This window comes from Toxotes jaculatrix, chromosome 17 (assembly GCF_017976425.1).
Source record: "Toxotes jaculatrix isolate fToxJac2 chromosome 17, fToxJac2.pri, whole genome shotgun sequence".
NCBI lineage: Eukaryota > Metazoa > Chordata > Actinopteri > Toxotidae > Toxotes > Toxotes jaculatrix.
This window is the reverse complement of record NC_054410.1, coordinates 16401388-16415380: the sequence shown is the minus strand read 5'-3', so window position 1 is coordinate 16415380 and position 13993 is coordinate 16401388. Positions and strand designations below refer to the sequence as shown.

Sequence of the window (13993 nt, the reverse complement as noted above, 5' to 3'; positions counted from 1 at the left end):
AATAATCACAAGTAATGACCCACCTGAAATCTTTTAGACATGACGAGCCACAGCATGTTGCCCTGCACCCCAGTCCAGGTTTTGCCAAGAAAGTAACAACACTAATGGGTACTTTAGGTGTGGGGAAATGTTAGCTGCTGTTGTAGAAGTAGATGGGACATTAAGAAAGGACAATGCTTTCTGGATTTCAAAGATGGTGGGTATTTATTTACCCCAAAAAATGAGTGTGAGAAATGATGTATGTCAAAAATGCTAATAAACCTAAATGTAAAATCTAAACTGTGGTGGCTGAAGAAACCATTTTTTTTCCCCAGAGCTGTCACCTTCCTTACTCTGCCCCCACTCTCCATACTGTATCTGTCTCCCAGGCAACTCTCCTCCACTGCATATGTGATACATATTCATATATTCACTACACCATCATAGTTTACTTTGATACCATCAGCACTGCTGGATTACTGTTAAATTTGTGCTGTTTGGCACAGCAGCTATGGGCTTACTGTGTGAACTACTGGATCTGTTTCATGTTGGTGCTGTGTATTGCTGTGCATTATTGCTGAGGGCAGTATTGCTACCTTGACATGGTGACTTGCTCAATAAATAAATCAAGTGATATCACCTGAGGCAGCATTGGTTGGGAGGACAAATTTAGAAATAAAAATATAAAAATATGGGGGTGTGGAGTTAGAAAGAAGTGAGCTCACCAGACCTCTAGAAAGCGCTCCCCATCTTTGCTTTGGGCTAAAGAGCTCAAGGCTACATTAGCTTCTCCAAATCTCTGACTGAACTTTTGGCAAATGGGTTGCAACAAGGGTAACAACGCCATGTTGATGTTGAATGTATTAAAGTAAAATGTTCACAGACAAAGTATTGGTTTTCTACCAGTCTTGCAGTACAATATTGTCTTGTAATGATAACAGTTTATTCTACTTTTTTATGGTTATGTTTAGGCTTGCACAGCAATTGATTAAGGTTTGGGAAAGATTGTGGTCTAGTTTAACACAGAAAAGTTCACAGTGAATTCAGACACATTTATTTACATTTAACCAAAAGCACAGTCTTTTTGTGCTTGTGTTGCCTTAAGCTAACCACCAATGGGGCTGTAGAAACCTGGTCTCTGGTGTCACTGTTATGTGGGCTGTTGCTGAAACACAAGGGAAAGTACCTAAATACAGACACCACCAGACAGACAGATAGGGATGATAGATATGTTTTTTAATTAACTCAAAATCACTGGCATTAAGCCCATGTCCAGGAAACAAAACTCATGACAAAAATAAAATCATCCATAAAGGATTAAAATGCTGGGAACACAAACTCAAAAACAAACGCAGGGAATTCTTACTTAGGGTGAGCAAAGCAACAGAGGTAAGTCCATAGGAACACGAGGCTCAAACACAGGAGACAAAACCATGAGGCAAACACACAGACAGGATCACAGGTGTGAACAGAGACAAGACCATAGGAATAACCTCAAAGATAACAACAAATACAGATTCAACAGACAAACGAACAAAGAGAGACACACTGGAGCAACAAGACTTATATACTGGGGTAAACTGGCAACAGGTGATTCACATTAGGGCGGGGCATACAATCAACAAGACAGGGAGTGAACTAGGAACAAACACACAAAGACCAGGGCTACAAAAATTAAAGACTTTCAACATAAAGAACAAGAATTACTGAACAACCGAGAACTGATACATTTTTCACATTTCAAACTAAAACAGGAAATATAGAACATACTCAAGAAACCAAAACAAGAGTCCTCAGATTGTCCATAAAGAAATAAAGAAACCAACAAATGTTCAAAAAGAATTCAACACTCCCTAAGGGCTGAGCCAAACAAGAGCCCACTACAGTCCAAAACCAGTTCAAAAGAAGTCACAAGATCCCAACAGTTCAGAAAGAGTTCCCAAACAATCAAAAAGAGTTCAAAACAGCCCCCCTTGGATGTTTTTTTTTTTTTTTTGGTAATATCTCTGCAAAGAGATTATGATTTGCCTTTCAGGACACCTTGAAAAAGTGCATTTTAATGTGACTGAAATATAATTTCTCTATCGTGCTGTTAAGGCGACATTCTACAAGTCTACAAACATTAAAAAGAAATCAGAATGATTAATTGGGTCTGCTTCTACCTTACTACATCACTGGAGCTTTAACCAGTCAAGACTGATCCTCTCTCTAAAGCTAAAAACTACTATAAACTTCAATTTTAAAATAGTTGTTCGTTGATCGTTTGTTTTCTCCTGTTCTTTTTTTTTTAACTTCAGACTTTATGTAGTTTCACTTGTGAAGCAGCTTGAAGGTTTCCGGAAGACACCAAGCCTGACAGTATAGGGCTGGTAGATTGAGCGAAGGGCAACGCGGTCAATCAAAAGCCACCTTTCCTCTCTCAGCCCTTGCTTTGGGGTCTTCCTGACAGTAATTCTCTGATTTGACTTTGATGTGCCAATTTGTGCCTGATGAATAATTGTCTGGTTTGCTGATAACTTGTGGGAGTCAAGTGTATTCTGGTGGCACTCAATGCAAATGGGAGATATTTGGGTCCTTCAAATCACGACAGTAGCCCCTCTACATTTGCCTCCCCGTTCCGTGAGTAAACTGACCAATTAGCTGTGTTTGAAGAAGCCATTTTTGATTAGAGCAATCAGTAAACAGCAAGGCCTCTCCATGATTGTCCCCCTGATTAGATGAGTTGTCACTTGAGAAGTTGTTGGAGAGTTTAATTTATGGCCTTATATCACTGGAAAGTATGGTAATTACCTAATCCATTCTCCACAGTTCAGCAGTTGGATTAAAATTCATCCATACTGTCAATGTTGACGACCTCATTTTTCCTCCTAAAGTTTCTAAGTAATCTCTAAATCAATCGAATCAAGCGTACAAGACAGCCACCATTTAGGTGCAGGTGGACAGCACTGATGGGAGTGGCGATGACACCAAGATGAGGAAAAAAAAAAACAGTACAAACAGCATGTTGATTAAAAATTAAACAACATGTTTTCTAACATATTGTTTTGGTTTATTTCACTCACGTTACTCGTATAAACCTACAGGACGCAAACACTTTTGGTTGCATGTACATCCTGTAGGCTCTGGCTCTGGCAACTGGCTCATTACTCACAGAATAATCTGCATATGGAAACACGTCTTATTATTCACACCCATCTTTGAGTGTCTGCATTAGATCCTAATTAACATTATAGACCAGTTAATGGCTAAAAGACCGCAATAAGTGATAAATTACTATACTTCTAATGCAACAAAATTGCCAGTTCATGTTAGACATTAAAGCCCATTTTTAAATGGAACGCACATGCAACTTTTCAGTAATCCAGTAAACATAAAATAAGCATTTAGACTAATGTGATAGCAAAAAACAGGTACTTTCATCAGGTAGGTGGAACCATAGCACACTTTAGAAAACTTAAAAAAGTACCAGAGCTGATGGAAGACTGTACGGTCTGTAAGGTCTGTAAGGTCTGCTGGAGCCTGAATCCATATCGAGTGAGTATGAAAAGGGTCATTCATTATCATAAAAAGACTTCTCCTGCTAAGAAACAGTTTTTCAGAATATGGAATGCATGTGAGGCAACATGTTTAAAAAAGACTGGAAATATAGTGTTCATTCATGTATACAGACATAGTCTGTTGTAACTCTACACAAATAAGTCAAGATGGCAGAGATCCTGGAGTCAAGGGTATAAAGGCCAGAGAGGAGATTAGGTGAAGGACATTTTTAATAAACAGAACCATACAGAACTTATATATATAAATATATACAACTTATAAATGTAAAGCAGTAGCAGGAAATTGAGCCATTTTTACTGTGTAGTTCAAAGTATCTTACCATGTAGAAGTCATTCAAATTCAGTTACCAATGTCTTTATGTGGATTACATGAGTAGTAACTTCCTGTCATATTATCAATAGCCTGCAATTAAAACTTGTTTTCCTCAGTTTTTCTTTCTCGGTTAGTTTGATATGAGTAATGATGGAGGAGAGCTAAAACACTGACACTAACATTTCTGCAATATTTTGAATCACTCGCTGGGGAGGTGAGAAAACCACCCAAGTCACCTAAAGACGCTTTAATTTAAAGTTTCATTCAGTGACATCATACAGTGTTGTCGAGGGTACACCTATAGCCCACTGCAGATTGCAGGGTATTGACCACCAGATCCCCAAATGATGCCTTAATCAATACAGCAGACGGAGTAAGTAGACAGGGGAAGGGTGTGTGTGTGTGAGACACAAAGCCAGGATTAGGCCTGATTAGGGCAGTTTTAACATGTCCTGCTGATTAGGGGCCAGTGAATCTGACCGCTAATTAGCTGTGAAGTGTGGCTGGCCACACAGACAGGACAGCGCTGGGAGGAGGGGTTGGCAGCCCAAACACCCCCCCCCCCCCCCCTCACCGTGCCTCCCTCCCTCCTCGCTTGTCCACTCACCACCCCCACAAAAGGGTCTGGGGCTCTTTGATTGGGTGTGCTGTATTGTGGAGAGAGGAGCTGAAAAAGAGTCCCATTTCCCTTTTGCTGTGCCACTACCCCCTGCAGGGTGGAGTCAATGTACCCTTTCTGTGCCTTCGTATGACCAGCTGGCTGCAGCGGGGCAAATAAACACTCCAGATCCTCTGGCCAGTATGACTCCCATCTGAAACAGAGCCTTTGTCCCATGTGGATTGTGCTCTAATTGGTGTCCCCGAGACAAATTCTCAGTGTGATTGTTATTTGCACTGATGAGGTTTTAACAGACAGATAATACACAGAAGATACAAGTTACGAGTAAATAATAGACTCATGTTTGCCTGCTGAAAGAATAGGGGGAGTTTTTTTTTTCCAACACTAAAAACAATGTAGATGCAGCTGGCTAGAAATCACAAAAATCCAAAGTTTTCATTCATTTAAATCATCCAGAATCTAAACGTATTTAAAAAAAATAAAACAACAAAAAAAAAAAAACACTTTTTTAAATTTAAATTTGCTTTATGAAACATTTTTGAGCTACATACAGTATCTCACACTGTAACCAGACAAGTACGATATTCTGAAGTTTGATCACACCAGAAATTTACAATTATTTTGACTGACCTTAGGATCAGCGGATTCCTAACTTTTTTTTTTTTTTTTTTTTTTTTTTACTTTTATCACCTTAAAATGAAGCAGCGTCCAAATATATGTGATCCTTTGTCATAGGTCATCTTGGTCGAAAAGGGTGATTTGCACTTTTCTCACAAGAACGATTAGAGCTATTGGAAAAAAAATATCAGAGCTTTAAACTAAAGTAGTGTTTTGTGATCCTTTTAGGGGGCCCTTAACCAGAATTAACCCACCACCAAAATTAACCACCACTACCACCACCACAGCCAAGTAAACCAAACTTCACAGTAATATTTAAAAAAGAATAAAGTAACATTGGCAATTAAATTTCATTGACATTGTCACTTATACCTCAAGTAATTGTGTATATTTGCAGAATTTGAAGGGGATTCAGTTGTGTCCCCACATTTCCCTTCCCTGCCTCCACCCCCTGACCACAGCAGCTCAAGAGGAGGCGAGGAGAGAGTAATGGAACATGGGATTTGGGGCGTAATCCTGTTTGTCCTCGGGGTCACATGCTCCACAGAGTTGAGATTGTCAGCTACAGTCTGGAAGTTTATTCGGGGGACAAACAGCAGTCTAATTGTAATTCCCTCTGGAGAGCAGTCAGTGTCTCCTGCTGAATGCTGGAGAGGAGACAGGTTGCTGCAAGATGATAATTGAAAAGAAAGTGAGTGGTCCTCTTTGGCCCCCATGGCCCTCTGGGACAGTTATATTGAGACTCCTGCATGTTATTGAGGGGGCAGATTACTGAATGTTATATTTGAAGAAACGATTATGTCCTTCTGGGCTTAATTTGACAGACGTAGCTATTGAGTGGTGGCTGTTTCTGTTGTCTTCTGCCATTCATGTTGATTTGTGTATCTGTGTGTGTATGTGTGTGCATGTGTGTGCGTCTGTTTGCTGTTGGATCATTGCCCCCCATTAACTAGTTCTGAGAACATTTTTCAGGTTTTTTTTTTATTTTTTACAAGCATGTTTAAAGTGTTGTCCTTGAATTTTTCCAGAGAATTTTTTTTTCTTGTACGATTTCTGACTCCCTTGTGTGTTTGTGTGCTGTTTGTTCGCAGCATGCACACCTATTTATCTCAAATTAAAAGGCATGAATGAAAATTAAATCCAAACACAATGACTATACTGGCAGATTCGGTTATGTCTATAAAAAGAAATTAAACAATAAAGAGAAATAAAAAGAAAGTAACGCACACTTGCAAACACACAGGCACATAGATAACTATGTCCTAGCCACCACACACTGATCTTATCCATTGCGTACCTTCATTGAACTGCTCTCCAGCCCTGGCCCTATTAACCAGTAATCCGCAGACTGGCAGCTGGCCATTACCGTGGCAACAGTGAGTTGGAAGAAAACTGCTTGCTGGTTCAAAAGTAAAGAGGAGTGTTGTGAAGGACAGAGATGAACTCTTTTGTCCTGTAAATGTGTCTTTTTCACATTTCTGAATAAAAAATTCCATTTTATTTCACTTTACCTCTTTACATATTTGGAGGTGACGATCAAATGTCTTTTATGCTCGTTTGATTTCCGTCTTTGTTGTTCTGGGCAGATTGAAACCCATTTTGCGTAAAAGCATGTTCTCTGGAATTCCTGTAATGATGGTAATAAAGACACCTGCACTTTCTCGCAGCAACAGTGTGTTTATGTTGATATTATTGATATGACTTAGTCTCACCAAGTGGAAAATAGTTTACGTTTGTACTCGAGATACTCTCTTTGTGGAGGCTACGGCTTATTGCAGCTCTGCAAGTGTAAAATGGCAAAACATTTAAATTCCACTGACACTGTGCGATTCGCAGAAATTTTACAGTCTTGCTGCTGCATTTTGCAGGAAGAAAAGACAGAAGTAGAGGAGGAATTTAAAAAGAGAAATGTCAAAATGTGTGTGAGTAGGTTTGACTTAAACTTCAGTGGCAGGAAGGAAGGAAAGAGTTCAGTGTATGTAATGTCACATGTTGCACAGTAAAGCAGATCTTTCTCCAACCTCTTCTGTCTGTGCGTCTGAACACAGTGGCACCCCAGTAGGAGCTGCAGGGCAGTAATAGATTTTTAGAATTGGCTGAACTAATTTTCTTAAAGAAGAGTTTGTGGGACTTAATGAGGCGTAACTAATGGAGGTCCCACAATCATCAGTGCCATGCTGGAAGCACCATGGCAGGACAGAGCAGCCATTGATTCTTGCTTCAAACCTCTTGAGTTCCTAATCAGCTTCTTTGGTTGTGCGTTTCAGGCCTGACAAACCTATTGTTGGCCTGTGTCACTGGAGGTCAGTAGTTATTAGTGGCAACTGAAAACAGTTTCTCTAACTACTTATGAGCGAATTGAATAACATGCACAGGGGGACTTGGAGGGGGGATTACTGGCAGCGCAGCGAGTCCGGCCGGCGCAGGAGAGAATGTGACATGGTTTTCTAATAAGGGATGCTGCCCCCCCACACCCACACACACACCCACCACCACCATCACCACACACGCATACACACACACTCCTAACCTGGTCCTTCATCCCTCACCCCCACCGCCCCAATGCACCCCACCCCACGAGTACAAGTCCCAGAATAGCATATAATTGTGTGCATGTATGTGTGGGTATGCATGTGTGTGCATTTGAGTTCATGTTATCATCAAAACCAAAGCCAACACTGAAAAAAAAATGTAGTTTCATGTATTTAATTTCATGGAAATCTATTAGAATTAGAATTGCTTTCAGAGTCCTATGGCCTTCTTGAATTTTTTTTTTCAGTCTGTAGAAAGAGGATTATTCGAAGGCTGTTTTTTTTTTCATTTGAAAATGACTGAAATTAGGGAACTTTTTGCTTCCTGGGGCAAAGACTCACAGATTTGCAGTGACTCATTCGGAAACCAAACCAAACAAATCCAGTGGGCACAGGTTTGTCACAGAAAAGAGAAAGATTGTGTCTCCTTGGCAGAGCACGAGGGCAATACGCTAATTAAAATCGCAATCTGTGTCTCTCTCAGAACTTGCCAATTCAATGCATTCATTCGCACAGTGAAATGAAAAGCAGACCTCTCCTATGCTAATCATTTCACATGGGGCAAGATTTGTGGACTATTTCTGGGGAAGGAAGCTGAGAGGAGGTGGTGGAACGCTTGGGAGTAAACTTTGGATATTACTTCTGACTTAATAACTGTTTACGATGTCTGTCTATGATATCATGTCTACTCATTTATGTTATCACGCAAAATGATAACACATAAAATGAAATCCTCTCTGTGAAGTGTAGCCACATGATTCAACCTTTGCCTGTCTGCCTTCAGGAAAAATCTTCCAGTGTGTTCCACTCGGAAACTTGGCCAGCCTGTGCTATTATCTCTCTGTTTTAATATATATATTTTTTCTTTTACTTAAGACCAAAAACATGAAACAGTTTCCCTTTAACTGCTGTACCATCAAAACACTGAACTGCGTATGATTAGGGTTATATGTTTGGCCTGTGTTTCTGTGTAAACTATGCAGCCAATAATGTTAAGCCCTTGCCAATTAGCGCTCTCCAGGTTGCTAGGTCGCCATGGTCAATTGAGGAACACATCAATAGGACTTGAAAAGGTTTCTCTGCGATCAGACCTTCTGACATATTAAGTAGAATAATGGGGAGGAAGGGAGTTGTGGGGGGAGGGCGTTTGCAGAGACTGAAGCAAGGCTTCCTTCTACATTCACATTATGCAGTGCAACCTGCAATTACCTGAGAAGAATGATCTAAAAAAAACCTTTACATCACTGAAATAGAGTGCTCTATTTTCACAACATATATGGATTTGAGTTACTAATAGACTCCTCTAATAGAAATATCTGCTTTGATTGTTAGAGACAATTATATGCAATATATAACTTGTTCACTTTGTTTGGTTATGCGTGTGTGGTCCCTGCATGTGCATGCATGTGAGCACACATGCATCAGTTTGTATGTATATATGTGTACATGTATGCGGATGTGGATGTTGCTAACACAGGCAACCTTTAAGCTGTGTCCTGCAACTACATGCATAGAAGTAACACCACACAGTAGCGGCTGCAGCACCCAAACTTTCCAGACAGAAATGATGATGCCAGCACCAATTACAGTACCCAGCCTGTCTCATATGTCCTTACAAAGAGAGGTACCCCCCAATAAACTGAGAGAAGCAACAGGCACAATAGCCAGTGATTACCAAGCATAGCCTATTAGTGGGCCATAACTATGGCTATTGAAAAGAGAAAAGAATGGCTTCACCTCCACTTTCATTTCATGTGGTCCACCATCAAAAGCTTTGTTGACAGCTCATTCATGCCCTCAATTTAGAGACAAAATCTATCAGAAACATCTTGCAGCATCAAAGTGTATATTGTGGAATGCATTTCTCTTTTTAATGCTCTTATCAAACTCTCTTCTGATGGAGTTGTTGCGCTCAATTCCAAATGTCAGGTGCATATTGGCTCTGATGCTTCCTTCGAGTGTGGCGATGATAGCGCATATACATACAGCTGCCAGGTATGTGAAGGGGTTGGAAATGGAGGCTCTCCAAGGTCTCCATTGAGACACACTGATAGCCATCATCATCATCACAGGGTGTCATCAGCAAGGGGATTGAGAAGTAATTTCCAAACATGTTTAAATGACCACAGGAAATGAAATGTTAGATCCCATTATCAGCCGCTGCTGGTGTAAAAAAAGGTTTTGGAGGACAGAAGCAAAGGGGAACTGACACTGACGCTAAGTGATGACCTTAAACACTTTGGAGTTTGTTTGCACAAATCATTCATCTTCTAAAGAGATTGATCAGAACGAGTCTTTTCTATGTGTGTGTGTGTGTGTGCGTGCACACATACAGTATCTGAGTGTGTGTGGGTGAATATACAGAAAAAGAAATTTGCTGCTGGGTATGTAGAACATTTATAGGCTCTATCAGTGCATCAGAAAATTTGGATATCAGTGCTATTTAAAATCAAAATAAAAGTAAATTTTAAAAAAGTATTTTTGTTAACTTTAAAGGAATACTTTAAATATCATTAAAGCTGTGTCAATATGTCTTTGATTGAATCAGATATTATAACTAAAAACACGCTCAAAAATAAAGGTCTAACAAAGAAGTTCTGAAAAATCCTTTTTTTTATCTTACATGTTGTAATTAATTTAGATAGCAATAAAAAAAAGTCATTTTAATACAACCAACAATGCGCTGATCCTATATATTAAAACCCTTAAAAAACGTAAGCCAGGACAGCCAGGAAGCTTCATTTACGCTCACATTCAGTTTTAGTAAAAAAAAAAAAAAAAAAAGTGAGAAATTTGAATTAAAAGTCTGAAATAATTTAAAATTGAAAAGTAAAATTAACAAACACGTCTTAGTATTTGTAGCATATTTAATTTCACGTGACGTTAGAAACCTTTGATTTGATAAAGGTATAATTTAACAAAACCACTAAGCTCTGTATGTAATAATAATAATAATAATAATAATGATGATAATAATAATATGCCCTATACTTACAGAGGAATTAATTTTAATGCAGCATAATAACGATGATAATAATGCGAGGCATGTAGTCCATTCCTTTAGATAATATAGTCCTTCTTATTAAACTAATTGGTTGTCATTGTGTATTTCATGGAAGCTCGCATTCACAGTAAAACTGAACAATTACACTGCGGCAAAACGAAGGTCTGGGCCTGTTAAACACAGTAAAATCAATACGTATCAAGAGTTTGTTAAATAAGGAAATATTACAATGTGTAAATTAATGTAAATGTTGAACTTGCTGGGACGTGCTAGTGATTTTAAAAAGAGTGATTTCCAGGTCTTGCAGACATCCTCCATGAAAGGCAGCCCTCCAAAATGTCACCTGAACAATGCTGGCTCCCTCATCGACCTTGCTTTCCAGCTCAATTTGGTCTCAATCACAACATAATGAAAATGCACTCCAAAACAGTTCCCTTTTAAAAAATTACTTCTTCAGGAATAGCTCTCACACTTCAAGTTATTTATTGTTAACGTTCACTTGGTTTTGAAACATATACAGCAGCCATCACGCATTTGTTCCTTTTTAACTTACAAAAGAATAAAGAAAACATAAAAGTGGACGCAATAACGATTATTATACAGTTAAACGCATTCTTGTGTGTTAGCCAAATATACAAGTCCCTACTTTATTCAATAAGTCTAAATGAATACATTAGTTTACATATTAATATGATAAAATACCAGGTTATCACCGCAAATAAGGAGTGGTGGCTTAGTGTACTTCAAACCTGATCCCACCTTTCCCCAAAGTCCGAACTCAAGTGAAGCAGCATTCCTTTTTGTTTCAACAACATAGACTACGTTTAAAACATCATGAGGAAGGTCCAAAACATGGATTACAAAAGGTCCGGAAACGACATAATTGCTTTCAAGGACAGCCATTTCTGTAATGTTCAAAAATAGACTCCCCTCTCAGAGATGTCAAGAAAATGTGCCCTGATCAGCTGGTGCGCCTCTGTGCGCCTTGTCCCCTCCAACAGCAAAGGGCCCCCATTTTCAACCTTCACGCATATATATATATATATATATATATATATATATATATATATATATATATATATATATATATATATATATATATATATATATATATATATGTGTGTGTATATATATATATATGCATGTGTGTGTGAGGGTGTGTGTAGCTCTTGCATGGGCTCATCCGCAGGTTCACATAGAAAAAGTGGAAAGTGACAGTACTGTATTAGGTCCTACCACGTTCTGCCGTAGAGGAGGTTTGAGCTGACCATGTTACTGGTGTAATCTACAGCAGATGTGTCTATCTGGGCCATGTTGAGCTGGCTGTGCAGTGAGGGGGGGCTGGGCGACATCTCCTCCAGCTCCAAAGCGTTCACCTGCTGCTGGCTTTGATGCTGGGTGAGGCTGCCGGTCGAGGATGCGAGCACGACTCCTGCTCCGTTCTGTTGTTGGCTTTGTTGTTGGCTCTGTTGTACCTGTTGCTGGTTCGGCGTCGGCGTGTTGGAGCCGTTCTGGCACGGTTTACCGTCCTTCACCAGAACTGGCACGGCTACTCGCCTCGGGGACTGCGCCTGCTGTTGGCACAGGTTACCGTCCTGTTGCTGCTGCTGCTGCAACTGCTGCGCTGCCTTGTCCTTGGCCTGGCGCTTCATCTTGTACCGGTGATTCTGAAACCAGATCTTCACCTGAGTCGGAGTCAGGTGGATCATACTGGCCAGGTGCTCCCTCTCAGGCGCCGACAGGTATTTCTGCTGCTTAAACCTCCTCTCCAGCTCGTAGACTTGAGCCTGCGAGAACAGGACGCGCCGTTTCCTCCTGGGCGCAGCGTGGAGAGCTGGCATGGATTTGGTGGCGTCCGCCATTCCTGTGAGACTGCCCATGCCGGTCATGTTCATACCTGTGGAAGGTCCCATGAATCTAGAAACTTAAAAATATACATACATATACGTGCGTTCAATAAACAGAAGAGGAGAACACTATTTCGCCTGAAGTAGTCTTTATGGATCACTGGCTTTTATGTGCGTTAATTATTGAAGTTGTAAAGCATCAGCTTTAAATAAACATTGAATAATAATAATAATAATAATAATAATAATAATAATAATAATAATAATAAATATAGATCTTTGCTTTAAATGTTTATTCATGCCAAAGGTAAAAAAAAGTCAAGCCAGACTTGAAAGAATGATCTCCTTTTCAGTTTAACCGTCATAAACAATAATTTTAAATTAAACATTTCTTAAAATAATATGTTCTATTTGTATGAACTTTTTTTTAATCGTTGTCCCCAAAACATAAATAAAATGTTTTTTTAAAAAGCGATGTAAATTATGTCATATGCGTTTTCTTTTGTCATTCCTGAAATGTCTATTTAAATTTATTATTTACAAAAAAAGGGAAAAAAAATCGTAAAAGTGTGTATAAATAGAGCACAGAACTTACTTGTGGAGTATCTTGGATCAGGGTTGGCGCTGTACCACCCTGTTGCTGCTGCACTATTCCGCATGCTTTCCTGGTACGACGGGAGGTCTCCCATGTTGCCAATGCTTCCATTGCAGTATCCCCCCATTGCGCTGTGGGAGAACTGGGAGACGGTGTGCGGCATGTGGTAAGTGGTGGCCACGGTGGCGTTATGGCCCATGGAGTGCTGTTGCATGCCGGTCTGAGACACCTGAGGCTGTCGGTAGGCTCCCAGTGGAGAGGTTAGGTTTCCTGCGCCGTCCATGCCACTAAACTTCTTGTAGGTCTCCTCGATTGGACTCAAAATATCTGTCACTGAAAAAGGCGTTGTGTGCTTTGGGCTCAACGACATGATTCAGAAAGCAGGTAGATTTTTGTGTTTGAGCAGATCAACCGTGTTGTTGTATCGGCTCTCTCCTTGGTGGATGTCTACGTAAGAGAGTGCTTGTAGTGCGCCTGAGATCCTATTGATCGCCTTGGAGAAGGAGGCGAGCCCAGGGCGCTCTTAGCCCGGGTTTATTGGAGCCAGGAGCCAGGTTTACGACAAACACAGGGGGCGGAGCAAAACTCCTAAACCAGCAAACAATAGTCATTGACATTTAAGGGAAATAGCTCATGAAAATACACTTTGCTTTATATTAAGTCGTATACATGAATAAAGCGACGCCACATATTTATGATTCTGTCCTTTCTGCCAACTATATACAGGTGAGAATTACCCATTATGTCCCGCGCATCAGCTGATCTTACCACATATGACTATTTTGCGTCAGTGGGGCTAGGGAATTCCACTCTTTCTAGAAACTTTGAGAGCACTTTGAACAGACATAAGGGCCACCGAGTATCATCAAAGAGGCACAATGAAGTTGTATGACCAGCTCATTTATGCTTCTTAAGCATCATTTTGCCCCA

The 13993-nt window shown here is 40.0% G+C and overlaps 1 protein-coding gene across 2 annotated transcripts; it reads right to left on the bottom strand.

Annotated features, from left to right (window-relative positions):
• Positions 1 to 11853: 11853 nt before the first annotated feature.
• On the bottom strand, positions 11854 to 13433 carry nkx2.4a (NK2 homeobox 4a). 2 transcript variants are annotated; one of them, XM_041060987.1, is made up of 3 exons: positions 13064 to 13433; positions 12097 to 12545; positions 11854 to 12015 (listed from the first exon to the last, which is right to left on the bottom strand). In XM_041060987.1, the coding sequence occupies exons 1-3, from the start codon at positions 13431 to 13433 to the stop codon at positions 11854 to 11856; spliced, it is 981 nt and encodes a 326-aa protein (XP_040916921.1). The 2 variants fall into 2 exon arrangements, with proteins under 2 accessions (XP_040916921.1, XP_040916920.1); XM_041060986.1 differs by having other exon boundaries at positions 11854 to 12545.
• Between the last annotated feature and the right edge of the window lie 560 nt (positions 13434 to 13993).